This window comes from Melopsittacus undulatus, chromosome 1, assembly GCF_012275295.1.
Source record: "Melopsittacus undulatus isolate bMelUnd1 chromosome 1, bMelUnd1.mat.Z, whole genome shotgun sequence".
In the NCBI taxonomy this organism is placed as follows: domain Eukaryota; kingdom Metazoa; phylum Chordata; class Aves; order Psittaciformes; family Psittaculidae; genus Melopsittacus; species Melopsittacus undulatus.
Window position 1 is genome coordinate 68286211 of NC_047527.1, and position 27669 is coordinate 68313879.

Below are 27669 nucleotides of genomic sequence, written 5' to 3' on the forward strand. Positions count from 1 at the left end.
GAAAAATTCTTACTGCTCTGAAGTAAGAATTTCCTGAATAACAATATCTGGAGAAGATGTGGCAAAGATTTAGCCCTCTACTTTGTTTCGATGTCATTACTGACGAATTAAAGGAAGGAAGACATAATCTCTAATTTTCTTTTATAAGAGGAACCGGTTATGAAGGATCATTTTAGCTGTTTTCTGGTTGGCCACTGAAACAGAAGTGACCCATTTACCATTTCCTCAAAATAAACACTCATATAACAACAAGGTCAGGGAAAGATTAAAGCAAAGCCTCCAAAGAGTCTCCACCCTTGCCTCCCTGCTTTTTTCTCACCTTTTCCACTATCTCATAGTCCATCTTGAACGCCCAGAGCTGGAGCCTGGCAGAGAGTTCACTGATGGAGGAGAGGGTGAGAAGGAATTGCTCTGCGCTGCCCAGGGGGACATCGGGGTTTGCCAGCTGTGCCTCCTGGATCTTTTGCTTCTCCTCCTCAGTTGGGATCATGGTCAGGATTTTCTGTGAAAGGAGACAAAAGGCAGGTGTCAGTGGAAGGGCCAAGAAGTGCACAGGGGATGGACGTTGGGTGACTTCATAGCAATAGCATTAGAAGTCCTCAAGTTCCTGGCTGGTAAATTAGAACAGTGCTGTAGTAATCAAGAACTAATCCACTGCACAAAAAAGCAGAATAAGGCCTGATATATCAATCACCTGCAGTTTGCAGAAAAATGCATCTGTATTAAAAAGCCTTTTAAAAACATTTGTGGTCAATAGCATAATCATAGGACAAAACATGGAAGCAGACACAGGGAGACTGGTTGGGGCTGCTCCCCTCAGCTTTCATATGTTTAAGTCAAAAATCCCACATTTCTGCAAAGTATACATGGATGTGAAGGTAGGAGGAGTGCAACTTTGTGCCTTGTGATTTACAGTAGGTCAGACTAGGTATTAAGGTCCATTTTAGCCTCAATATCTATGACTTTCACTGCACCTGTAGGTATGCAGAAATAGCTCAAAGACTCCTGTTCCTTGCTGCTATCAACATCTATTACTTTTTGTTCAATCTGTTTTGGGTTTTATGAAGCATGACAACTACTGCAGCTTATTAGGTACCTCCCAAAAAATTCAGCTGAACTGAGGATAACTTCCCAAGGAACACACACTGAATTTCAAGTTGAATTATGCATTGCATAACATATGGCCTCTTTTGATCTGAGAGGTCTAAAATATTGATGAAAAAGGATCTCATTATTTTCAGTTTCTGCTGTTGGTAGGCTGAGGACATTCAAATTTTCCCTTTCACTCCTGGATTTTGCATGCTGATTTACATGTAGCAGCTTTCCTCCTCAAAGTTTTGCTCTCTAAGGTATTGCTTCTTAACTACCTTTTAACATAATAAATGCACTTAAAATCAAAAAGAAAAGCAAAACATTACAAAGGCATCAGATAAGCTGAGGTCTTTACCCTGCTGAATCAGTACCTCACTAAAACAAAGCAGTAGATTTTCAACACAACTTATGTTTATTTGTCTGAGGAGTGACGAGTTTTTGCTGCAGCCTTGCATAATGATAGCGGCTGTTTTGGAGGGGAGAAGAGAATAATAAAAGTAAAGCCAAAGACCTGCCAATCCAAGCTACAGCCTTGTTCCAGAACTGGACATAGCCAATGATCAAAGTAGCACAACTATTCCTTTCCCCTATTACTATTCATGTGGCTGCTTGTGCAGTGCTGGAGATAAGCATGGAGAGCAAGGGACTTTTCCTGGTCAACCAAACAAAGAACAAAGAGTTAAGCTAGCAAATAATGCTCAATTTGTTGAACCGAGACTTATTTAATTTCAGCCACAGCATTTGTATTGCTGTCCATCTTCTTACACTGACTTCCATAACATAAATAAGCCTTTCTTTCTGTTAATGTTGGCTTTGCCTTTCAGTAAAAAAGAAAATTTAAAAAAGCCTCCTTGTTTGGATACTGCAGGCTTCTACCTTAATAAATTAACATTCTTAGGAAAAAAAAGAAGAGGAAGAAAATCTTTGAATATACTCTGGTGCTTTTCCTTCCCCTCTCAATGACTGTTTGATAGCAGTTGACATATTTTATTATGTGATATCCATCCATCCATCCACCCACATGTGCTGAAATCTGTGTATTAGGAGACACCTAACATTAAACTAGATTTGTAAGTAGCTGCTTTAGGGCATTTCTCAGTGCTTGACCAATCCTCATCTAAAAAGTTCATACAAAAGAGAGACTGAGTCTGAAACTCATATGAAAAGTGGTTTTGCAGAGTGTCCTTTGAAGAAGTCAGGCCTCCTACTGCCTACTCCTAGCTTTAACAACAAGAAGCCAACACTCTCTCAGCTGAGCCTATGCAAATAGGATCATATGAATATCCATACATGGGAAGTTCAGCAGTAGCCGTGTGATGGATGTAAGAATGCTTCTGATGCATTTTTGAAGGCTAACACTTCAGCAGTAATTCTCAATTGCCTCCTACAAATAACCAGGACTTTTGACAGCTTCCCAGGGATCCCACAAGTATTTTGTGGTGGTACAGGGCCTTCCCTCTAGAGACACTGCACTGCTTTCGGGTGTTTTAAAGAGAGCAGTGAAACAGCAAGCTTTATTTCCAAAGGGACTCTCCTCCTCCCTGAGTTTTATGTAAACACCACAAGCCAGATGGCAAAAAAGCATTAAAGTTCAATTGCTGCAAGGCTGCTGTGCTGCGTACTGCAGTATGTGAAACAGAAAATGCCAAGCGAAAGAGCTTGTACTTGTGCCAGCTGCCAAAGATCACCCCTGCTACTGAAAGCCCTGCTTCAATGGGGCCAGGGCTGCTGGCAGGTCTCACACCATCCAGGGTGCAAACTGACCCCATAACAATGACTTAACTCACCAAAACTTCTAATCGGCTCAGGCAAATAATTCTGATCCTGCTGGTTGTCATCTTTGGTGTACAAGTGGCAAAATACTCCTGTTCTTGATTTCCAACCTGTGACTAATTTAAGCCATTTGTTCAGTGCTGGAAACTGATGAGTACACTGACTGCCAGTTTAATATTATTTTTATTCTTTTTTTAAATATCACCAACTGTAAAGTAGTATGAAAACACAGCAGGGCAGAAGGTTACTGGCACTTGGTGGAACCATTAAATCACAAATGGCTTTGAGTCTAATCATTAGTTCATAATGCTCTCCCAAGTACAGCATTCTTAATGCCAATTAAGGAAGAACTGGTTATCAACAAACTCTATGCTCATATCCTCTAATATGTCAGATATATGTATTTCACCTCTATTCATTTTCACACCACCTTTTGGGCCAGAGATTGATATTCTGAGGAAAACCAATGCAGAAATCTTATAATGTAGAAAAAGAAGCAATTTTTGGAGATCCCATTTACATGAGATAATGGATCCTAATGCTTCTGGATTGCTGGACACAGCCACTTGCTTGATCTTTCAACAAAGGGATCAAACTGCTTATTTCCTGGACTCAGCCACCGTGATGTATGATCTCCAAAAATTTCTAAGAGGAAAGCCTTACAAGTGTCACAAGGCAAGATTTATAAACCCCATATGCCTGAGGGTTACAGGCCCCAGTGTGGGGTGCAAAGAAGCACCTAACCAGAGAGTGCAAATAGGCTGGAGCCTCTGCTGAAATTAAGTGCTTGAGTTATCTCTTTCAAGAGACAACAGTGCTTCTCAGTGATGATGAGGCTGCAGGGGTACCTTGGTTTTCATGTTTCAGCTGACCTTACCAGGTGAATAGGAGCCTGAAAAAAATGAGTAAACTAAATATCTGACTGTTGCTGGGCTCAAAGCTTTCTGCAGCTTGAGGCCCATAACCAAATAAATGCACCTTAGTAGGTATTTTGTTGGATATTTGACAGGCTTTGGCAGATGATTTCAGTCCAAAAAGGCTCTCACACTTCAGCTTTCCAGGCAGCTACTGAGACACGAGTGTCTGCAGAAACTCTAACAAAATATAAAAGTATATGAAGGTCAGGACTCATGGCAAGTGAGGCTACCTGCACTAATTGTATTTCAATTCTCATGAATTCCCAGAAGGAATTTAATCTAAAATGCCTGACAGCCATCCCTGTAAATGGGGAACTGGCAGCTGTTGCCTTGGTCAGACTATCCCATTTTCTCAGCTCTCTACTGAAATACACGAACACACCATTGCTGATCACAGAAACTGCAGCAGATGTTTTGGTTTGCTGCAAGGAGTGAAAGTGTAGCTTTTTTTCTTTCAATGGAGTCTGAAACTTGTTAGGGTAGGGATATGCTGACCATGGGTGTACAGCCAACAAGGCACCATTGAGTCCCCATCACACTTTACAAAGCTTCAGCTAAACAAACTGGAAACTGCAGATGCCAGCATATCACAGTGACTATCAGAACAAACCTTAAATAATCAGAACAGTTTCCAAAAATCAAATTTTGGTTTTTGTTTATATATGTCACCATTTGCCTTTTTTACCACCAGGCTCTCATTTCTTACCTTTTTTTACATCTGAGGGCTACCTAATCACTCCAGACACCTGGGCCTCAAATTACTTAACAAATGCGGGTATGGAGGGACTAGCATACTTATTGAGGCTTTAATTTCAAGTAGTTTTACTAAAAGCTATACCTACCTGTGCATCAATACTATAGGATCTCAAAGCTGTTAAGAACAAAGCAAGCCACTTTAATTTCCTCATGGCATTGCCCCAATTTTACTCTGCTAAATTAATTGTACCCTTTGGTATAATTAATTTGGATCCACATTCCCTTACTAAACAACACTTTACAAAGGGACTCTCTCATTTCCTTCACTAAAGACAAGCACCAAAGACTGGTTTGGTAGACCCTATTCTTGCTGTTGCCCATTATACACTTCACAACAATTAGGTACCAGGATTTTAAGTTCACCTCTTCTGCTTAGCTCACAGAATGCCCTCATCCATGCTAAGCAGGCAGTCTTTTCTCCTGCAGCAAGCCCCAAGTTGTTTAAACACAATGAATGCCAAGCTTTCAAAGAAAGGAAAACACAACCACTTTGGCAAACATAAGGTGGCAACAATTTTTTAGCTGAATTGACGCATGCTTGCAGACACACATTGTGTACTCCTTTGAAAACAGGTTTCTAACAGCTCCTGCTCTGCATACTAAATGGACTACATCTGCCTCTCTAGCACTATGCCCCTATTTTCTGCCCTTTTTCAAAGCTATGGAGTACCTAACCACTCCAAACACATGGTCTAAAATTACACAACATACTTAAGTATAGAGGGCTTTAAAATACCTGGAGAATCTTTTTTCCTCCTATCTTAGTTATATATTTGAACTTAAAAAGCAAGTATGGATTAATTATGAGAGTTAAATGTCTAATCACTAAGGTCAGCCTTAAGATACCATTTAATCTGAACTTATCTACCAAGGTGCAGACCTAAAGCCATATGCACACTAACACAGCAGTTGCAATGCTCCTCGGAAAGAGACATAGCACAGAGCTCACAGCTGAGGCAAAGGACGGCTCAGATAACTTGCTACCCTGATGGTATCCTGTTCCACATTAGATCTGCTAAAAAGCTTCACCCCTCAGAATGCAGAGTACATGGGCTCTGCTCCACTTATCCTTTCTCTTGATTTTAAATATCTGAATGATCACACCAGGATTACTCACATCCTTAGCTTCAAGCTGTGGATTCAAAACTCAGAAACCCATCTTCTTTAGCACTGGGCAAGTATATCAACAGCGTATCATTTCCTGGTTTCTGAATTCTTCAATTTGAAAGCTACCTGCATATCTATTTTAAATGAAATTACAGGTTCCTGGCAGCTAAGGGGAAGGCCACCCAAAGCAGGGTGTGGTAGTACAAGGCACTCACAACTGTGGACACCACAGGTGGTTGACAGATGGACAGCCCACCTACAGGGTGAGTTGGGCAGAGCAGCTGAACTTCTGTTAAGCATGAGAGAGAAGGACACAAATCAAAAGAGATAATGCATGAAGATGTATCATCCATTTTATGTTGGACTTTGTATGGCAACACCACCTACAGCACTGTGATCTAACTGGTGGTCTTGTGAGTTGGGCTTGGCTGGAGGGGTACTTCTCTCCAACACTTTAGAGACTGGCACTGCAAACTGCACTGGTAGACATATAGGCTGAGTCATGAAAAGCTTCTTTTTTTAGCCTGATGTGTCACCTTCATAATATGAGTAAAGTATACATATAGCCAATAAATAATATAGCTCTGAGAAGAAACTATATTCTAGTAGGCATAAATCAGGCCTTGCCTTCTAGCAAGAATGATCTTTTTGCCCTAAGTGCTTCTTTTGCACGCAACTGTTGGCAATTCCATTTCCATTCTAGCCAGCTTTTCTCATTTTCTTCTGTAGTCAGCACAGTGAAGGTAGAAAGGGAGAAATCATGGAGCACAGTGCCAAACCACTGAACAGTGACTGTGAATCAATACACGACCTCTGCACCTTAGCTACTTGCTGAGATCTGTAGTTGTGTAGATTACTCTTACTAGATGATATAGGCTTATTAAAAAAAAAAGATTTGACATGGATGCAACTACAATGAAAAAAGCCAGGGGAGCAGCAAGCTTCTTTTACACTTCATAGAAGAAAAATGGTTTGATAAAAAAATAACAAACAGAGCTCATCTTGGATCTTGTTAAGAATATCTGCAAAGTCAAAATGTCATGGTAAAAATTACATCATCTGTAATCTTTATACCAACTGCTTTTCTTCAAACAACAGTAACACAAAAATGCTATTTTGAGCAGAACTAGTCACTGTATTTGTTTTCCATTAGGTATACAATCCAGAATGACTCGAACAGCTAGCTGGGCATGAACTTTATTAAACCCTGTACCAGTTGCATCAGCCCTAGTAACTCCCTGCCTATTCTTGCTGCTCACAATATTTCAGTCAAGCTTCAGAGGAACAGATAATACTCTGAAAATCCTGACAGGAATTAACAACATTGTTACCCAAACACAAACAGAGCAGAGAATCTGTGTTTACTAAGCATACCCAATCTCAGGTGAATACTACACACTGCATTGATCTGACCAGTTTTAATGCTCAGTCATGATATAATAAATCCCATTTTTCTTCTTGCAAGAAAAATCTGGCCTGTACCATGTACAACATCAAAAAAAAAAGTAAAGGAAACATTGAAAACACAGGCTTGAAGACATTGACTATTCCTTACCTCTATTCCTTCCTTGTTTAAGGCATATTCGTCAAAGTTTAGTATAGCAGTCTTGATAGTGCGGGGAGGGGGCAACACAGTCAAGCCAATATTAATAGCATTGCTTCGTTTTGAGTCCAACACAATGATCTCCTGTCGCTTCCCATCTGCAGCAGTTTTCTTGATAAAGAAGAGAACAAGAATATTATTCCTCCAGCCTGTTTTATGAAGAAAAAGGTCACTCCTTTCACTAATGACTTTCCCTACTCAAGGGTGATGATACTGGATGTAAAACTAATTCATTTATAGCCATCCAAAAAGCTGAATTCTTCTACCATATCCTTACTGTTATCAGCATCAGTTGCCAGTATTTAACCAGAGTGCTGAATGCTGTCTTGGATGCTGTGCAAAGCAGAGCTAGCCTGAGACACAGGAGTGCCTGCAAGGGCTGGGAACACTGAAGTTTGGGGCAGGAGTCTGTCTGAAAAAAGCCTGAAGCTGTCTCTGATGGGCAACAACTCTGCTACAGGGTCAGTTGGGCAGCTGATGGGTGCTGGGGCTCAATTACCCCTTGGATCAGTCAACCCAGAGTGGCCACCGACCCTCTCTCACCTGTGTGGCTGGATGGGAAACAGACTGGGTGGCTCCTACCTGCCTGCCGTCCTCTCCTGTGTTATAAATCCAACTTGGGCACTGGCAAAGGAGCTTTAGAGGCCTTGCTGGAGACAGTGGCATGGTTTTCTGACCTCTGATTGCCAGAGGAAGGGTATCCTACATTACTGCTCATGATATGTCTGTCAAACCCTTCACACGTGCAGAACAGTTTCAACCCTTCTGCTTTTTTCAAAGTTCTGTTTGAGACTAGACATAATCTTTGGATCGTACCTCCAGTATAAACAACAATGAAAGCACAAATTCTCTACCTGTGCTAAGGATTGCTTTTTAGACCACAAAACGTTTTTCTCCGCATCCTTGGGGTCTGCACAAGAGTCACCAAGTCAAAACATACCCTACTGTCAGGTCTACATGCTGTTTCTGCATTGGAAGAACTAAGGTAGCAAACATGATTCAACCAAAATACCTCCAGCTGTGGGTCAGCTCATTATGGAATGATGTTCTCTCATCAAAAGGATGCCTTTTTCTGGCATGGCTCAGTTCCTTGCCTACACAGGAAGAGGTTTGCCCACTGGTCATAGCACCCTGCCCAGCATGGCACCACAGCACTTTTATCATACCTACATGATTAATGTGGTACGATGCAAGTTCTGTGTGCAGATGAGATTGAAAGCAAGTGCACTTCACAGGAGCTGGGCACTACCACATGGGTATGACCTCTGAAAGTAATAAGAGGGTTGGGTTTTTTAAAATTAAACACTTCTGCAGTAAACTGGGTAAGTTTTAGGAAAGCAAAGATAAAATTTGTTTTCAATTTTTATTTTTCTATTCTGTCAGAACTGCTCTCTTAATCCCTTAAAAGCATTCCTGAAGCCTTCTTGAACTTTTCCTTCTTTGAGTAAAAGAGCCCTCTTTTTCTCAGGAGCTACCTGAAGGATCTGAGATGCAGCTTCTCCTTTAAAGCAGTCATGTCTACTTTCAGGGACATTAATTACATTTTCAGGACCACAGTTAGAGGTCAAGGCCACATAAAAACAAGTGGGGTTCACCAGAGACTGCTTCCTCTTGAGTCTGTATTACACTAAGTCTTTTTCAAATTACCACTTTTTACCTTGTCCTTCTCAGCACAGAATTACACAGCTCCAAAGAATTTATGCAGAAGGGAAAAGGCTGGGGGAAAGGAGTTAAATTTAGGCTTCCCACATGCGGTATGGGTAAGTAAGCCTCAAATCTGCAGCTCTGTTTTTAGGTTTGTAAGTCTGACAAGAGAGGCATTCATTTGGGGGACATATGATGCTAACCACTGGGATCACTTAGATTGCAACAGCGCACTTGCTATTTAGCAGTGAGTTATGAAAGACAGATGAGCTGTACGGGGGATGTATGCATGTAGGTATTTTCCAGAGATATAACTTCATATGGAATATAAGATTTTTGGGTAAGTAACTCCTCAGAAACAGGGGCAGAAGAGATTTTAAATCCATTCTGGGGACAATGGCTAAGTTTCAAAAAAAATCCTTTCAAAATAAATAAAAGTAAGAAGAAATGAGAAAGATTTTACTACTACGAACTTTATCACCCCACCACTAGGAAAATAACTGCTTTTTGTCTGCAATTAAATTGCACACATGTAAGTGTCTGTTAAAATAAGCTACAGCTATTAATTTCTATTGCAATATTAGGTGACTTCAGACTGGGCTTTATAAGTTCATTAATAGAGAATGACTTCAAATGCTTGAGGGGAACATTGCACTAGTGCCCTTGATTTTACATTTTATTGTGTCAGTATGTAACGTAATCCCTGAACTTCTGAATATTATATTGTTAACTGTAAATGCAAAATGAATTACAAATATATCAAGTGGTATAATTTGTGGGAAACAAATGTTCCTGCAATGCACTAACAATTACAATGAATTTCGATCTTTACAAGACCTAACTGGCCAGATTCTGTTCTGCTTTCTGGGTAGCCCAAACAGGTTACTTAAAAACTGCTATCATCACACAGAAGGTGACTTGCAGTCTTATGAGCACATGGTCTAAACCAGGCCTCTTTGCTTTAACTAAAATAGGAAAATTTAAAATGCTTTTCCAGAGATCATATAAATAAGTAATTATATATAAGCATCAAGTCAGAAATATGTCCTTCATTTACATTTGCAGAACAACCGGAATCTCAGTAGTACAGAAAAAAGTGCAATCCCCTAATAGCCACATGTCATTTTTTCCTTAATTTCTATCTCAATGAACAAGGATTTAGCACTACGAGTTTAAAATGCAATCATTCACCTGCCACTCATTTTGTCCAGGATACATATATACAATCTTTTTGACTTGCGTTGTCAATTATTCAAATTACAACAAACGTTTTCAAAAGGAGTATGTATCTAGGCATGTATATATACATGCACACGAAAACATGTGCCTTAATTTTTTCCTTCTACTAGTTTCTGTGTCTGTGGGCACATGATGCATCACTATATCCCGCAGGGTAAAAGATGAATCAGCAAAACAAAACTTTCATGCACAACCAAGGGCTGAACAACCAGGGTTGATTCAGCAGTGTCTGTGTGTTTTCATTTCTCCTCACAGAAAAACAAACACTTTGGAGTGGAGTGAGAAAGAAATAAATGCTAGACTGGCTTGGAGGGGATACCTGACCACTCTTTCCATTTACAAGCATAATGCTGTGGTCCCGTATTTAGAAAATAAGTGTTCTGCAACTAAAGGTGCTCCACTAACTTTAACCATTGTGCAAGTTGCCCAGTGTGGCATAAGTTTTCCTAAAATCAAGAATCTCCCCTCTCAGCCCTCCTTCTCCCCAACTCCCATATTATATCCTACAACTTAAAACCCACTTTATTTTATTGCAGTCTATTGTGTTTAATGAAAAACTTCTCATGAGCCAGGAAGTAGCTGTTTATAGCTGTGTGTTGTGGAAATCACAGTGAAGGATTAGAAACTGGAGTAAAATTGGTTACAGCTGTATGAAAGAGCATATGCATAACACAGAGCCACCCCCCTGCCACACACACATACCCCCTGACTTTGCTTTTCCTCTCATCCTTCTGGACTGTTACTTTTCTGTGCTCCTAGTTCCATCTATTGCTATGAAAACTGGAGATCTGACTTTTGATTTGCTGCTCTGTGCTCTTTTCTTCAGCTGAACTGAGCTGTGAGTCAGACTTTACGATATTATAGAATAAACCTGGTTTGGATTGCAGCCATTGGACAGGAGAAACTAGACACAACGGGGAATGTACTCCCTGGAAACAAACCAAGCAGTCTGGAAAAAGCGAGAGCTATCCTAATTTGAGTGCAATATTCGTACCAAACCTCAAGTCTTTTATAGGTCCAATGGTCTGCTTAATTATTCCCACTCTCACTTGACCTAAGGATCATCTCCTACCCTGGAAGATTTGCTTGTATTCTCCAAAACCAGGCAGAAGTCTCAGAAGTCAGGGTAAACTTCCACTATGGTATTCATGGTCACCATTGTCTTCCCTCCAGAGACAATGAGACTTCAATGTCTGCGTAATGGGACAGGGTGGAAAGAGAGCCAAAAGTATAATGTCTCATGCAGAGAGCAGTTATTAGTCTCCAAGAGAAAAGCAGTCACCTAAATCATTCCTCAGACTTGCACTAATTTCAAAGAAACCTGCTCACTCATCTTCCAGCCAGAAGCCAAAAGCTGTGCCAAAGCATCAGGCAGGTTTGCGAAGCAAGTGTGAGGAAGGGAAAATGGCCAAAAGTAGTTTGGGAATGTGCACAGTTAATGACTGCAAAAGTAAATATGTCAGAATTCCAACAATTTAACATTTTATCAAAATCTTGGGTGAGAATAAAAGATTAAGAGTCAGCCAGAGAGATCCATTACAATACTGGCATTTAGCACAGAGCTAAACTTTGGAAATGGCAAATATGTCATCATTCCACATTCAATTCAAGGAATTAAATGTTTTATGGATCTAAGAAAATGCTCTCATTCCTTCCATCTATGAACCATCTGTGGCAGATTTGTATTTACAGGGAGAGAGATGAGGAGTAACACACCACGATGTCACCAGCATTCCTTCCTCAGCAGAATAGGAATTAGAGAAAGAAATTATTCTTAGCCAAATGAACTATATGTGTTTTTAGAGCTGCTATGCCATATGTTTCAGACCTACATGCATCCATGTCAGGTAGGAACAATGGCGGCAGGATCTATGCAAGCCATCTATGTATGTACCTGTTGTTTGTGAGGTACTTAATGCGATGTTTCCACTTGGCCAAGAAGTTCAAGAAGGACTATTAGAAAATTGTGAGTTAATAACCCACACAAGTGACATGGAGAACTTTTACTGTGGGACATCCAGTCTTCCTAGATGACAGCAAACAATAATATGCATGATAGATAGCACAGATAACAACTTTGCCAGCCAAAGAGGAGTAAAATATTCAAGGTGCTGATGGGTTTTTGTGTCATTATTAAACATATAGGCATACACAGAAAACATATAAGTAAGAGAGATTGACATCTTTTATTAGCATTTTAATTGGAAAAAAAATTTCTTCCTTGATACTGATTATTCTGCTTAGAATTGTATGTAGCCATGAAAAGCGAACTTTAAGCTAATAACTTTTTAAATGCCACTTCAAATTCCTACTAAGTGTAACTATAAAAGGCTCCCTTTTGTTGTTGAGTCTAATGTTAAACAGCTATGTCACCCAGTCTTTGTGAATTAATTTTATAACAATACTAAGGAAGAGGGAACCCTAGCTACAGAGGTATTTCCTGTGCCAGCTTCATTCCTAAAATTTGGAGAGCCACGTTGTACAAATTAAGGATCTAAAATAGGCCTGGCCACCGGTATAAAACAAAAACCCAACACCCCTGCAGAGTTTAGCTGTAAACTTGGTCCAGCTGATAAATCGATCCCTCAGAACAAAGCACATGTGTAGCCTCTTTGCAGCAGAGCCAGTTTCGTACTCTAACCTTTCCACATAATGATTAGGAAAATATTACCAAGTGAAGAACTGTCAAATTCACAGATATGAATCATCATGCCATGACCTTTATCTGACTGTAACAGAAAATATTTCAGATTTCAATACCTAGTTTGGCACTCAGCCACAAACAAGCTAACATAGAATGTGTTGGTATTCCCCTCCTGAATTAATGTCCCAAAACCGACAGACCCGAGACAGGAGGGTAGCTTGGCATGTACACCACCTTAAACTCATCTCCTAGTTTCAGGCCATGGAATATCATCCATCATAGGCCAAGTGGGAACCAGAATTTTCCACCGTTTTCATACAAACAACATAAATCACGTAGATCTAACTCAGAACGAATACCAATACAATAGCAAAATAATAACAAGCTGACTATGAGCTGTACCTTTGTGACAGGCAGTTCCTTGGATTTAGACTCAAAGAGATGCTCCAGTTTGGAAGTGTCCACCTTAATGGGTTCCAGTTTCGACCACAGGAATTCTCTGCAGCGTTTGTTGTTTTTACACTGCCACTCAAATGGCCGTACCTCATTCCAAAACAGACGGATGGTTTTCTTCTTCTTTATAAATGCTGGCTGACCCCTAGAAACCTGGGGTGACCCTAAACCCTGAGGAGTGCTGAACAGCGGAGGAGGAGCCAATAAATTAGCAGAGGGTGGAGGTGGAGGCGGACATCCAAACAGCGGGGGAGGTGGTGGAGGAGGCAAACCCAGAAAGGAAGGTGGAGGTGGAGGAGGGGGAACAAGGGAGTCCCCAGGACCCATATCCATGTCCAACACATCTACATCATCCTCCTCCCCCAAGTCTGTAAAATCCATGTCTTTGATTTTAAGTTCTCTAGGATTAGCCATGAGCTGATCCCAGATGTAGTCAGATTCCTTCTTCGGCTGTGCTGGAGTTTTCTCAGGGACCTGTTCACTGATTTCATCTTCAGGCACAGCTGTCCCCTTGGCCAGCTCACCACTGTTGAATTTTTCTGCAAAGGCTTTCACGCTGCCTTGGTTGTCCAGACTTCCAATCTCCATCTTTTTGACGCTTTCGTCTTTGGCCTGCTTTGTGGCCTGAAGGATAGAGATCCTACTGGCTAGGCTGGTGAGTGATTCCTCACTTTCCTCCGTCTCCTTCTTTTCCTCCTTCGCCTCCAGCTCCTTCTCCTCTTCATCCTTGGGTTTTTTGTTATGCGCATACAACATGTCCAGCATAAACCGCTTGTTGTTGAGAATGTTGCTGCACTGTTCATTCACACCAGCATCCTGAATGGTCTGTGACCATGGACCTGCAATCACACACACACAGACAGAAAGAGTCAAAGGGAGGGAGCCAAAGCACCAAGAAAACTCTTTAACCCACCAGAAAAAAATGGGGGGACACATGCACAATTATTCTGAAACTGGGCAAGCAGTAGCTTTAAAAATTTTGAAGTAAATGAGAGTGCTGACACATGGCCCGATCCTGATGGGCTGGGAGTAATTCTCAGCAAAGGAATGGGAGCTGAAAATAACCAGTATAGCTTGGGAGGGATCTGAACCCCAGAGCAGGCTGCATACCCATGGTATAGCTCTCAGGGCAACTTAATGAGTATAAGTGTAAGCAAGAATTTCAAAGTTACTTCTAGGAGCATGAGCACTTTTACAAAAAAGCTTTGAAAATGCTGCTCATCAGCAATCACTGTTACCCTCCCTGTAATATATGACAGCATTGAAAGCCTAATGGCCATCTTCCCACATCACAATCATTTACCATCACTGTAACGAAGCTTCATCTTTCTGACTACTATTTTTCTCAACAATAATCTGCAAAATACCATGTTTGAGACAGCACCATAAATAACAAACTATAGTGGTCAAATTGTAAAAATAAATGATGTAAGTGTCTCTGTGACTAAATTTCCTTTAATATAATGCTGCTACCCAGTATGGATAGGGTGTCTAAAAAGTATGGTGCTTCTTTTTCCAGTGGGCATCATATGAAATGATTAAACACAAAGATAATTCTTCACACTTCTGTATTTCCTGTATGGGATTCCTTCTGTTCCCCATAGTCTTTGCACATTTTATTAATGTATTTTTTACAAACTCTGTTTCTTAAACACATTTCATTTTGGTTGCTAGCCTACCTTCTTTTTGGCCCCTTGTGGTTAAACATTTTCCTTTACATTTAGCAGTTGCCCTTTCTCTTAAACTTCCATTTTACCTGTGTTTCTCCTCTTTCTCCCCATCTTCACCTGTTTTAGTGCTTTAGAGTTTTAAACATCTTTTATGGTTTCCTTCAAAGGAGTTGGTCTTTTACTATCTATTCCTGTGCTCTGAGAAGGTGTCCCCTTGGCGAGATCCACATCCAGGGCCCCACAGCTCTCCCTTACCCCTTACACCACATTAAGATGTAGGATGGGTCTCACAGCACAAAGCATATGGACAGCAATGACTCTCACCTAAACCACATTTTAAGATGAGTCCAGAGATTTAACTCCAAATGAAAGAAAGACTCCTTTTCCAGCAATGGATACAACCTCCAGAACTGTTTCTTTCAACTTTCCTGAAGAAGGGTTGACTGCTTCCATTACCTGCTTATTTTTCTTCACACCTTACCTATGGGGACTGCTTTCTCCCCAAGACTTGTCACCTGAGGTAGTTTCTTAGATTTGTCTTTGATGTAGTTTCGCTAGACAGTGTGACAACTCCTTCCCCACACCACAAATTTTACCTGCTAAGCCTCTCCAAGGACTTCCCCCTACTTCCAGCTTTTCCTTCAAATATTTGTTCTTTGGATTCCTCCTATAAATCCCTCATGACCTACCTGCTCTCAGTTTCAGCAGCTGGGATCTTCCATGATTTATCCCCTTTGTAAAACTGCTCATCAAAACACAGGTCATTTTAAGATGTTGATTTTTCGCATGTAAGCACTTAGAGTAGTAACAGCTTGGTACCTAACAAGATGAGGGCAAAACCCTATAACCTGTTCTCCCTGATTTGCGCTTGGACTATCTTGGAACATGCCACAGTGTAACAACATCCTTCATGTGTCGTACAACCCTTCCCTTTCCTACCTATATATCCATCTACATTTTTTGAGACTACAATAGCATTTGAGGTAACTCAATCTCAGTGCTGGTTGAAAAAAAAATTAGCTCTTATATTTATAGTAAAATGACTGTATTAATTGTCTGTGCCATAAATTTTTTTCCCAGGAAAAAAACCCACACCACCACCAACAAACCCCCCCAGAAGTGATGGGGTTTAAACACGAACAATACAATCTGACAGTTTATCTCTGTGAGATAATTGTTGTGATTCAGGGTTTTCCCTCGTCTTTCAGGAAAGATCAAGACAATTTCAAACTGTGAATTTTTGTAATTCTTGTTTTCTTATCTAGAATTTAGAAAACTTAGAACAATAAACTCAACTGTTCAGCCCTAAGAAAACTTGTAAATCAAATGCCCTAACAACATTAAATTCCTTCACCTCCCTAGAAAAAGGGGAAAAGAAAAATTAATCAAAGGTTCAAAATCTGCCTTTCACTCCCTCCTTGCCTGGGTCAGATGACAAGCTCTAGTTGTCATTATCTCTCCAAGCATAACGATGGCTCTTAAAGCGACTTCTAGGCTGGACCTTTACAGGCACCTGGTGGCACACCTCAACAGAACAACTGTTCACTGCAGAAATGGACTTTTCCAGTCGAGGTCTACTTCATGTGCCTCCTCAATACCAGCTAAAGATGGCCACATATCTTTTGCGGCTCCAATGATCCCTCTCTGCTTTCAGAAACCTAACCGGTGGGAGAACTGGAGGGAAGGAACAAACACTCCAGCCCTCATTGCACTTTCTCTTCCACTAAAAGGATGAGAAAATGTATCTGCAATCTCATGACGACTTATTTCAGCACAACCCCTTGTCTTACTGTTTTATGTGTAGAGGATTCTCTGGGAGCCAGAGATGCAAGTTGTCGCAACATGCTGATTCCACACTTAATATATTACCTTATGAGAAGAAAATTGTCTCAAATCAAAGGAAACCTCATTTCATCAAGGCGTTACAGTCCCTCAAACATAGAAACCCCATTCCATCTGTGATTTCCAAGGAGAGAGTAGACCAAATTTGGCCAGGGTGAAGAAAGTTTTACATAGGTGCAAAGGGTTTGTTAGCTAATATACACAACAACAGAGATGCCAATTAAACATTTTTTTTACACCAGAAACCTTTCATTATTGAAAAAACTTCACTTTACCAGTTTCATTGTCACTGGTTAACTTGTCCTCTCTCTCTTCCCTCTCTAAAGTGCTGCTTGCTGAGGATATACTGGATGCAGAGCAGTTGTCTTTTTCATTCACTTCCTCATTCTGCCTTTCTTTTTCACTGAGTATTGCACTTTCTTCTGGCTCTCTTTCTGGTCCTTGCTCCACCTCACTCTCTGGTCCCACCTCTGTAGTCTCTATTTCCTTGGGTGTCTCCGTTCCCTGCTTGGCCTCAGCCTCCTGTTCTGGTTCTGTCTCTGTCTCTGGTTCAGGTTCACTGGCACTCACTGGTGAAGAGAACAATGGGAGAAAGATATTCACTTAACAACGGAGTTATCTCAGGCTCACCCCTCTAAATGAGAGCGACGTGAAAGTTGTACAAGTGCTTCACAGAAAGAAAATAAAAAGCAAGTCCATGGCATGCTGAACATTAAGAGCAGCAGACTGATGAATGTTGTGCGACGACAGCATTGCACATGAGAGTGGCCTGGCAAACGCCCTTGCTTGCTGTCTGGAGCCAGCCTGCTATTTCTGTGCATACTTCCACAGCTGGAGTGTTGGACACACATAAGGATTTGAAGCAACCAGCAGAAAATGGGCATCCCACCTGAGCGTGACTGACAACTCAGTGCCTAGACAGAGCCAGGAAGGAAGAGATCTTTTAAAAAGCGAAAAGGAGGGAGAGTGTGGCTTTTAGTTGAATTTTCTTTGGGTTCTGGAAGAATTCTTTTCTCACCTGATGAGGAACACTTCAAGGAGAGAGTACAAATATTAGTTTTATTAACACAGTTGAATGGCACAGTCTGGAAATGGCACTGTTACACTTTTGGCTGACAAAACCCATATGTTTTTTCATGCACGTTTACTTCAGAATAGCCACATAAAAGGGAACAAAATTTCCAACTGCTTGGCATATAGCAGAAATTCAGTTTCCAATTGGTTGGCATATGGCATACTTAGCTTTTTATCAGTTGGCACAAAGTAAACACTGTTGATAGTAAACTTGGTTTCTTCTTCCCTGCTTTATCACTGACAGTGAAATTCATCCACCTTTAGGCCTTTGAGCTTTAAAAGTAGATTTTCACATGCAAATATTCTCTGCATGCTGCAAAGAAACTGAAAAGCGTATACACATATTCACATCAAGCAGCTCACAATTTTCTGAAAACTGAAATGGCCATGCAAGAGTGATAAAAATGGGCATGCATGTTAGTTCTGCATATTTCCCAAATTCCCTCTGTACTAAATTGTGTGTTGGGTGGCTAAACTACAATGACCAAGTCATACTTGTTTTTTCCTTCTATTAACTGTTTCATGTTGTGTGCCTGGACTCTTTTCTGAGACATCCCCACAAAGAGTAATGATTTCTAGCAATGTCTGTGCCGATCTCTACAATAACACCTATGTCTTTAAGCTAGCTTTCAGTAATGCATCTTCAGTACCATATTATTCCACTTCTTTTCATATAATTTAAGTATACAAAATTGCAAAAGCTTCTTTTGCTACCAATTTCACTGGAGCTAAGCTTCTACACTTTCACAATTGATTTTAATGTTTAATGTTTAAATATTTAGATAAATAACCAGATATGCATACCTATAATACATTTATATGTGAGGAATGTTCATGTTTAATATACAGTTCATTCCCACTCAAATCCCTCTAAGATGTTTTGAAACACTCCCAATTTGAAGCTTACCTTTCTTATACATAAAGAGCACCTAAAAGTCTAATTTTAGAAATGCAAGCAGCTCTGCACATGCTTTGTCTCTCTAAATGTACCTTACCTATGGCTATACACTGGACATTGCCTATGAGAAAATCAAAATTATAGAGAGCTGGCAAGAAGCTGTCAGATACTCTGAATCCCAGTGGTGTTCTTCTGACCACAGCTGTCAGTGTGTAGGTATAGCACAAAACCAATTTAAAGTCAAGCCAAGATCTGAATATAACTGAGATGGAAGCTTAGGAATCCTTCAGGAGTTCATGGAATTAACATGGTACTATAGCATGAAATGCTGAGCTTGCCATGCTGTAATGGTCGATATATACAACTGCCATCAATTAATCCTAGAGTAATAATGGTTTCATATGAATTTTATATGTTTTGTTCTACAAACAGTGTCATGCAATAACAAAAAAAGTTAGCTGCAACAGCTCAGGTGAAAGAAACTGGCTAAAACATGGTCAGGACTGTGAATGTTTGTAGCACCTTTATTGTCAAGAAGCTACACTGAAGATTCAATAGGATAAAGTAGGGGAGATGTAAGGAATGCTTGAGAAAAAGAGAATATTCAAAAGAATTCTGGATACTCTTCAAACAAGGAATATTCCACACATACCAGAAAGATACAGTATCTTAGCAGAATCTAATATATGACAAAGAGTAAAGAGCAATATACTGACACAGGCTGCTCTTTTGAGTTCAAGGAGTATCAAACTCTAAGCACTGCTATAACAAAAGAAGGATGGGTTGACACTCATTTTCATAGAATCATAGAATTAACTAGGTTGGAAAATACTTTAAGATCATAGAGTCCAACCATTATTTCATGTCACTGATGCCCTCATCTACACTTTTTTTGAACACTTCCAGGGATGGTGATTCTACCACTTCCCTGGGCATCCTGTTCCAATGCCTGATCACCCTCTCTGTGAAGAAATTGTAGTAAATATCCAATCTAAACCTTCCCTGGTGCTTGAAGCTCTTACTTCTTGTCCTATCACTTCTTACTCAGGAAAACAGACCAGCCACTTCCTCTACCCATTTTGCCAGTCTCTCTCTCTTTAGCGATAATATCAAGCAATCCACCTATAACCCAAATAACTTATAAATAGTGAGCTAAGTCCATTAGTGTTTCCCTTAAAAGGCAGTTGAAAAATCGAATCTGGCAGCAAACACTAGCAGAAGAACCAAGCCAGCAAGCGAGACCTGTGTCCATTACTTGCAGTTCCATTGTGTAACCCATTGTGATGTTATTGCTAATGAATTCTGAAGATGACAAAAACCACAGTTCTCAGTGAATGCCCAGTGGTGGCCTACTGAAAATGAGCTGGGACTTCTAGTCTCTTATCTATGGGATCCATCTTCAGACCAGACAAAAGGAGTTTGATAGCAGAGGCAAATTTTCTTCATCTGCAAATGCCATTTTTTCACAGTCCTCCCAAGGCTGAGTTTCTCTCCCCCTTAAACCAGATGAGCAGAAGTTTCATTTGCAACTGGATTAATCAAGAGGAGGAAAACTGAATGTATATTTAAGGAATAATTTTTGAGTTATATGCCCTCCTCTTTTTTAGCCAGAACTTAATCTCTAAAAATGTATTATTGGAAAAAAATGCAAAGACTTCTTGGAAGACTGACATCTCTCAAGAACCTAATCACTAAAAGAGACAGTGTAAGAGAATGTGTAAAGACTTTGTTGTTTTGACACATGGTGCAATCTGCATCTTCTGACATTTTCAAGACTTGGTCATAAAAAGCCTTAGCAACCTGATCAGTTATGATCTGATCAGATGTTGGTGACAGCCCTCTTTTGAGGGAGAGGTTAGAAAGGACAGCAAGCTGCTCTCTTCTGAAGACTTTGGCTACAGGCTTACACAGGAACATGGAGAGTAGTGACTTTTCCTTTGATACTCAACTAGAAATAAACTTTGAAGCAGACACAAGATGTTGCAACCTTAGTACCTGCATGTAAGACCTCAATCCTGTAGTCCTAAAAGCCCCTCAGAGAACAAACATTCCTCTGTGTCTGTATCTAATCCCCATCTACTTTATTTTCTCAGCTCTCTACTTGGAGCTGGGAGGTACATAGGGTAAGTTTCTCCTGAGGATACATACACTAAGTCTGAAGATGGCTGTACCTACCTGAAGCTCTCTTGGTTCAATTGTTTTGGCATTTCTTAAAGTCTTGATTGTAATCTCTCTTCAGTTCCTCCAACAGAGGAATCCCCTTGCTATAAATTCATCATGGACTCTTTTTTTTCCTCCGCCCTCACCCTTTTCTTCCCATTCCTTGTGATGATAAAAGCTAGCACAGAGTGATTATCAGTAGGTAACTGGCTCTTCATTAAGTCAGAAATTATCCTCCTTTGTCCCCCACCCAAGTTCCTTCTCTGACTTCCTGTACTCTGGTTCCTTTGGCTCTACTACTGGGGCTGCAATGGCCCCAACTGTACCCTCAGACCCTGGTGCTTCTCCATTTACTGAAATGCTTTCACCAGTCATACTGTAGGCAGCATTTTAGCTTTGCTCAGCTACTAATATGTTCAGAAGGCTTCCTACTGTCCACAATGTGCACTTGGGTTGGCCTGCTTACTTCCTCAAGTGCTAAAAAATCTGGTTTTCTAAGAGAAGGGTTCATCTCTAATTCCTTTGTTGACTGACTTCAGAGATGTCTTGGTTATTGTGCTTCTTTGCACATGTGCTCTTCATAAAATATTCTCCAATGAAATTACAAAAGAGGAAGTAGCTCTCTCAAAAAACCCACATTAAGTTCCACTTTGCAGTTATGGGATTGCCTTCATTTCCTCTGAATGCCATACCCCAAGTTTTACAAGAGTAAGTCTTACAAGGCTTGATAACTTTAGTGGAACCAATTGTTTTATACAAGAAAACATTTCAGCTCAGTAATTCCAGATTTTTATATTGGGTAATGATATGGAGACGTTTCACAGCATGGGACAAAGTTCCACAGCCAAAATCCATTTCCTTCTTAAGTCCAGTAGATACTGGATGGCATAAAATAAATTTGACTCTGAAATTTTGCTAGTAGAGAACACACTTCCTGTTTGACTTCAGGTTCTGAATTCTGCAGACAAATATCACATACCCATAACACCATTCTTGTAGAGTCTTTGGAGGGTCCTATACCCAGAACCAAGGAAGTGTTTTGCTTCTGCAGTTTTATCCTTTCTTGGGAAGATGCTGACCCCCATGTTCAAAGCAACTGCTTTGGGTACAATTAATCTGGATTCTGTCCATGGCTGTATTTCAGCTTTCCTACAACTTCCTTAAGCAAGTTAATGCCTCAGTTTCTCTATCTATTAAGTGCGATTCATAACATTTCCTAAAGTTAGTAAAAGTTGAGATTTTAAATCATTATGGAGCATAAGGAACTTGGATAATAGTCTAGAGGCTATGGCACAAAATCTAAAAATAAGCCTGCCAGCTGTTGGCTGAAAATCAATAATCTGGTCACCTCCAGATGAGTGAGCCTGCTCTGCCTACACGCGCCTTACTTCATACATTCCCAATGGTTTTGGTAGGCCTGAAACAGCATCCTTCCTCATGCACAGCTCCTGCTGAAGTATGCAGATTTCACGACCTGTTCTGATGCCAACCTGGCTATCTGCCTGTAGCTGCCCTTTGCTGGAGGCTTACCCTGCCCTGTCCGTAAGTTCTCTGCTGTCAGCTTGCAAGGTGCTGCCCTCTGATGCAGCTGATATTACCAAGAGTTTTAGTTGTGATGTCCTGCCTACCCACGTGTTCAATGGTTTGCCATATTCTAGCTGCCTGAAGTTGCCCTGTACACCTGCTCTAAATGCATTCTCCAAATGGATCGTGCTGCTCCATTTCATGCTGCATTTTTATTTTAATGTTTCCAGGAGAAATATGTTTAAATAATCATCATAAAGGAGATATTTGCTCCCTGCCCAGCTCTGAAACTCTAATGGTGGAAAAATCTAGCTTATTTGCTTTAAAAGCAATTTGTACTAAAAAAAAGAGCATCTGGATGTTTCTGAATATCAGTATTACAGAAGAATGCCCATGTTTTTTAAGTTCAAATGATTCCACTGAGACTTTTAAGGTGCCAGACAAGAAAACTGGGAATATAATTGTGAAAATATATAAACCTAAATTAAATAAACTTCACCTACTTAGTAAAGTGAGGATAAAGATATGCAACATCCGGTATTTGTAACTTTTTTCTTAAATTGCCTTGCTTTATAGCATGCTACCAGCCATAACACTCAATAAAACCAAGCAGTGCAAGTTACAAATGCATTAATCACCTATAGCATGTGGCAGGAAATCAAATCAAATAAAAATGAATGATGGTGATAATTCACCCTCAACATGCATTCTAGCTCCCAATGTTAATGCAACATCATGTGGCGCAAATATGAATCTGTATGGTGGGTGTTTCTTGAGGACGGAAGGAGGGGTACGTGATGCAAGTAGCAGAATGACGTGCACACACAAAAAGTATTGCTCTGCACACCAATAAATTATATGACAGCAAACCAACCATGCAAACACTAATTATATATTCCTTTTTACTAATTGTCTGTGGTCTCTTTTAAGTCCTTTACTACTTGTGCTACAATTTTAAGAGTTTTTGTCGGTGTTAAAAATAACCAACACACCCTCCCTGCCTTCAATTCAAGACCTTTACAGTTTGTCCCATTCAGCCTTTGCTCTGCTGGCAGGTTATTGTAAGCTTGGCATTCATCTGTTGCATTTCTTTCAGAGAATCCACACAAGCAAAATCTGTTGGCAGGAATATTATTGGTCTAGTACTCAGTAATTTCTAATATACAAGGAACATGATGCTAAAATTAAGACCCTCTGTATGCCCTATTTTCCAATGATTCCATTCTAATAGCAACAGACAATGGTAATATAAATCATAGCCCAAATCAGCAGTGTGTTCGTTGCTGGAATAGACTAGAAGATATCCAAATCTATGCAAAAAACAGAGGAAATTTAAAAAGACAGCATGAAACAATACAAGATGACTCTTTACTCTGGCATCTCAGAGGTTATATTCTTGGACTCATGCATCTAAAAGCACTGCTAGCCCAAAAGAAACTGTGATAAAATCACTGCTCTTTCCCCTGCCCTCATTTTCACTTACCTTCTGAAGGCTGAGGGGTCCCACAAGGGGTGGAAGGGGTCTTCAGCTCTTCCTGGGACTCTGTGGATGCTGGGCTGATGCACTTGGGTACAGGTGACGACGGGGCAGGTGAGGATGGGGCTGAAGGAGATCTCAGGTTCAAGGACAGCTCACTTCTGCCTCGGCTTATGCTCCGATTCTTCAGCTCCTTTTCATACTCCTCTGCTGCCAACCTCTCCAAGTATTTGTATCTGTAAGTTAAATTCCAGAGGGTTTCCGTAAAGAAAAAGAAGTCTGTGGCTGATGCTTGTTTATGGATGAAACACCTGCAGAGAATGAGCTGACTTCCTGACACAAGGGGTACAGCACTAAACTGCCTGCTTGCTCTATCTGCCAAAGAATGCACACCAAAGCAGAGACTATTTCCCTGAAAAATGTTAGATTGCTCATGACAAAACAAAAGCAAAACCCAGCAGAGTTAAAGAGCCTTTAGACATAGTATTGTGTCTGCACAGTCCTTCTCCTTTTGGAAGCATTTGCCTGTCCTTCTTTTCACCCTCCTCCTTTACCCTCCTCCTCCTCCTCCCAGCCCTCCCTTTCCTAAAACAAAACGGGAGGGAATAAAATCCAAAAGAAGGAAGAAAAAAAAAACAACACAACAAAAAAAACCCCAAAAAAGGGAAAAAAGAAAAAAAACCCTCCAAAGCCAGAGCCCCTTAATACTGATGCAAATAGACAAAGTCTGAGACCTGCTGCAAGGAGAGGGAAAGGGTTTAGTGCAGCAGACAAAAACAGATCTCCCTGAAACTAATACCAATAATAAATGTTTGGATTGACTATCTAAAGTCTCTGAACCTGCTTCTATTTGCTCTGAGAGCAATGCACTGGAATTCACTTTGTTCTCTCCAGAGTCTACAATGGAAAGTTTTCTTTTTTTTTTTTTATTCTAAAAAATTCCTCTGCTGGACTCAGACATCCAATAGCTTGCACCTGACGTCACATGTAGTTTATTCATCAAAGTCACTTTAAAAGAACAAAGATACATCTGTTTTGCATTTGAGGCGGGCAGAACTCACTGTTTATTAAGACCAGCTACCAATCATATTCTTCATAGTGTGACTTATACATTTCGACCAAAATAACTTTGAAATATGTGCCTCTTCCAGATGTCTGCTAATTTTATCCACCATTATTTGCTAAGGAATAAATTCATGACTACAGCTGGATTGGGCTTTAGACTGTTTGTGTTACCCACAAGTGAACTGTTAAACAGGTTAATATTGACTACTGCTTATGTCCCCAAAACACTGTGGTCATCCTCCTATAACCCACCATTGTAAACACTTTGTAACAGGGAACACCACTCCTCCCCCCTTCTGCCTCATTGACAGCCCAGATTAGTGTACAAGGGTGCTTCAAAAGCAGGCAGGGAAAAGTCAGCCACATGTGGTAACAAACATGCTTAGTGCATGTGGCAGCCACACACGCATGCACACTTGCAAACATCCATATAGAGCATAGAAATGTGTCTTTGAGGAGCACTCTGTGTGTTTTCAGAGGTAATTTGCTTTATTGCAAACAGCAATAATGAAGAACAAACTCATTTTCTTTTATTCCTCCAGAGGTATGCACAGGCTTTGAACAAATTCGTCAAGAAAAAGAACCCCTACAGACTCTGGATGAAAATATAACAAGCCACATACTTGTATGGTTATAAAATAGGAACTGTTTACAGTTCTAACATGAAGCCAATTCTCAAGAATGATTTCTTGCCTTTTCGGTAGAGGAGAAAGCCTTTCACTGGCATCAGCTTAGTGTTACAGTTCGCAAAGCCAGTCTTTCTTTTAACATTGGTCACTTAAGTATTGTGCCTTCCCCCTCCCCACAGGTAGAGCAGATGGGACTTCAGACTCATAAAGAGACATTCAAATCAATCACTTAGCTACAACAGGTACAGACCAGCTGGCTGCCGCTGAGGAGGGTTTTCCAGTTTGCCAACAAAGTACAACAGAAATCTGTACGGATCCTTCCATAACAGGGGGAGCTACAATGTTTTATAGTCCTCAGCTCTTTTTAATCTGCTTTAACATTTTAGCTTCTGTAGCTGTATGCTGCACAGCCAACCAGCAAAGCAGAAGTCTATCATCAAGATGTGCCTGCTCAAAATATATCTGTTCATTATGGAAGAAGAAAGGGAACCAGAACAGCAACTCTCATAGCAGCACATCAACAAAACTAGTTATCAAATGGACAGCCTAATAAGCAAATATAGCAGCATAGCCAAGAAATAAAAACAATTCAAGAATCAGCTATTAACACTTCACACTTGATAAATGACATTCATTTAGCTTACTTTTTGTTTCTGCCTAATCTCTCTAACAATGAATGAATGCCAGCATCAGATACACAAGGTCTCATGAAGAGCAAAACCTGAAGGAGTTGAAAGGATGAGCTACCATCCCACTGCTGTACTGTGGATGTAGTGCCTCCACTACAGGATTGACACATTGCCTCTGTATATAGTGCCATGATCCTTTAAATCTTAGAAATCTGTCAACATCATCACAACTATGCTGATTCTTCTCTAGAAAAGCTGAAAGTCTGTGCGCTATCCATTTGGTATACTTCCTGAACATGACATTCTGCTTATCATCTTCAAGTGGATGAAGATATCATTGCGAGATCTTTAGGTCTCCGAGGAATACCCTGAAGGTGATTCAAAATGCTTATTTACTGACAAAGTCACTGGGCCTAGAGCACCTGAGCTGCAAATCACACTAGGGAGAACTTGGGAGCTTACCTTTCTTGAGCTTATTTTTAAATTACCAGTGGAAAACACTCAGCCAAGCGAAGTAAAAACGACCTCAAATCATTGGATGTCAAGAACATGTGGAACAAATGGTGTGGAGTTACACTCAGACCCTTTGACACTGCAAGAATCTTTCTCCCTCATATCAAGACCACTTCAGAGCCACTCGGAAAGTGGATTCTTATATTCTAGAGCTCCAGGGTGATTCAATAGCACACAGAATGCTCGTATGTGCTCAATATTATCTCCGTCCACTTTTCCAAACTGATTCACAGGAAATGTGAAACCCAGATTTTAACTAGGTTTATAGTACTTTGGCTATAGTGTTTTTTTATAGTTCATACATTCTCTTAAGACAAGTCAACATGTAACTTGCTATAGGAAATGAAATTTCACTTGTGCAAAGGTGTGTGTTAAAAAGATAGTTGCAGAAGGCCAATGTAACGGACAACACATGCAAGACTTCTGCAACTTGAAGAAGGTTTCTCCAATATGTATGTGCTGTCAAAGCAAATGTGTCTTTCTGCTTTCTGAGGAAGAACTGATAATTTAACTTTTCAGTTCAAAAGAACCCTAAGGATAAAGACACATTCCTACTGACCAGTGAAATTGCCTTGGATTGCACAGCAGTGATGTCTTACTGGTGAACACTTCCTCAAAAGTACTCCAGTTTACTTGGCATGTTCCCTTGCAACTAGAAAGCACTGGAGAGCTTGCTTCTCATTTGTTTCAAATCTTGCTGACAAGCATGTTTGCTGTAAAAGCTTTTACTCTGCTATGATCTGTGTATGATGCTTACATGCTCGGACGCGTTTCATTTCAGAAAATGTTCTAAACTGTTTGTTATTGTTTTGGCTGGAAGGACAAAGGAAAGCCCATCCACTTATTCTTATTGCTAAGAGATTTCAAAATCATTTTCTAATATTAGCTACTTCAGCCACAACAGATCAGACTTCAGTGGACAGAAACCAACTGCCTCCTGTATGAGGATTTTGTAGGAAA

General features: G+C 40.4%; 1 protein-coding gene across 2 annotated transcripts in view; it reads right to left on the reverse strand.

Moving 5' to 3' along the window:
• Nucleotides 1-27669, reverse strand: part of FHOD3 (formin homology 2 domain containing 3) — a 373673-nt gene that overhangs the window by 48751 nt on the left and 297253 nt on the right. For both annotated transcript variants that reach the window (XM_034066335.1, XM_034066332.1), the window contains 5 exons: nucleotides 23880-24109; nucleotides 17016-17309; nucleotides 13178-14067; nucleotides 7201-7359; nucleotides 320-502 (listed from right to left, as the gene is read on the reverse strand). In XM_034066335.1, coding sequence (XP_033922226.1) covers nucleotides 320-502; nucleotides 7201-7359; nucleotides 13178-14067; nucleotides 17016-17309; nucleotides 23880-24109 — 1756 coding nt within the window. The remainder of the gene's footprint in view (nucleotides 1-319; nucleotides 503-7200; nucleotides 7360-13177; nucleotides 14068-17015; nucleotides 17310-23879; nucleotides 24110-27669) is intronic.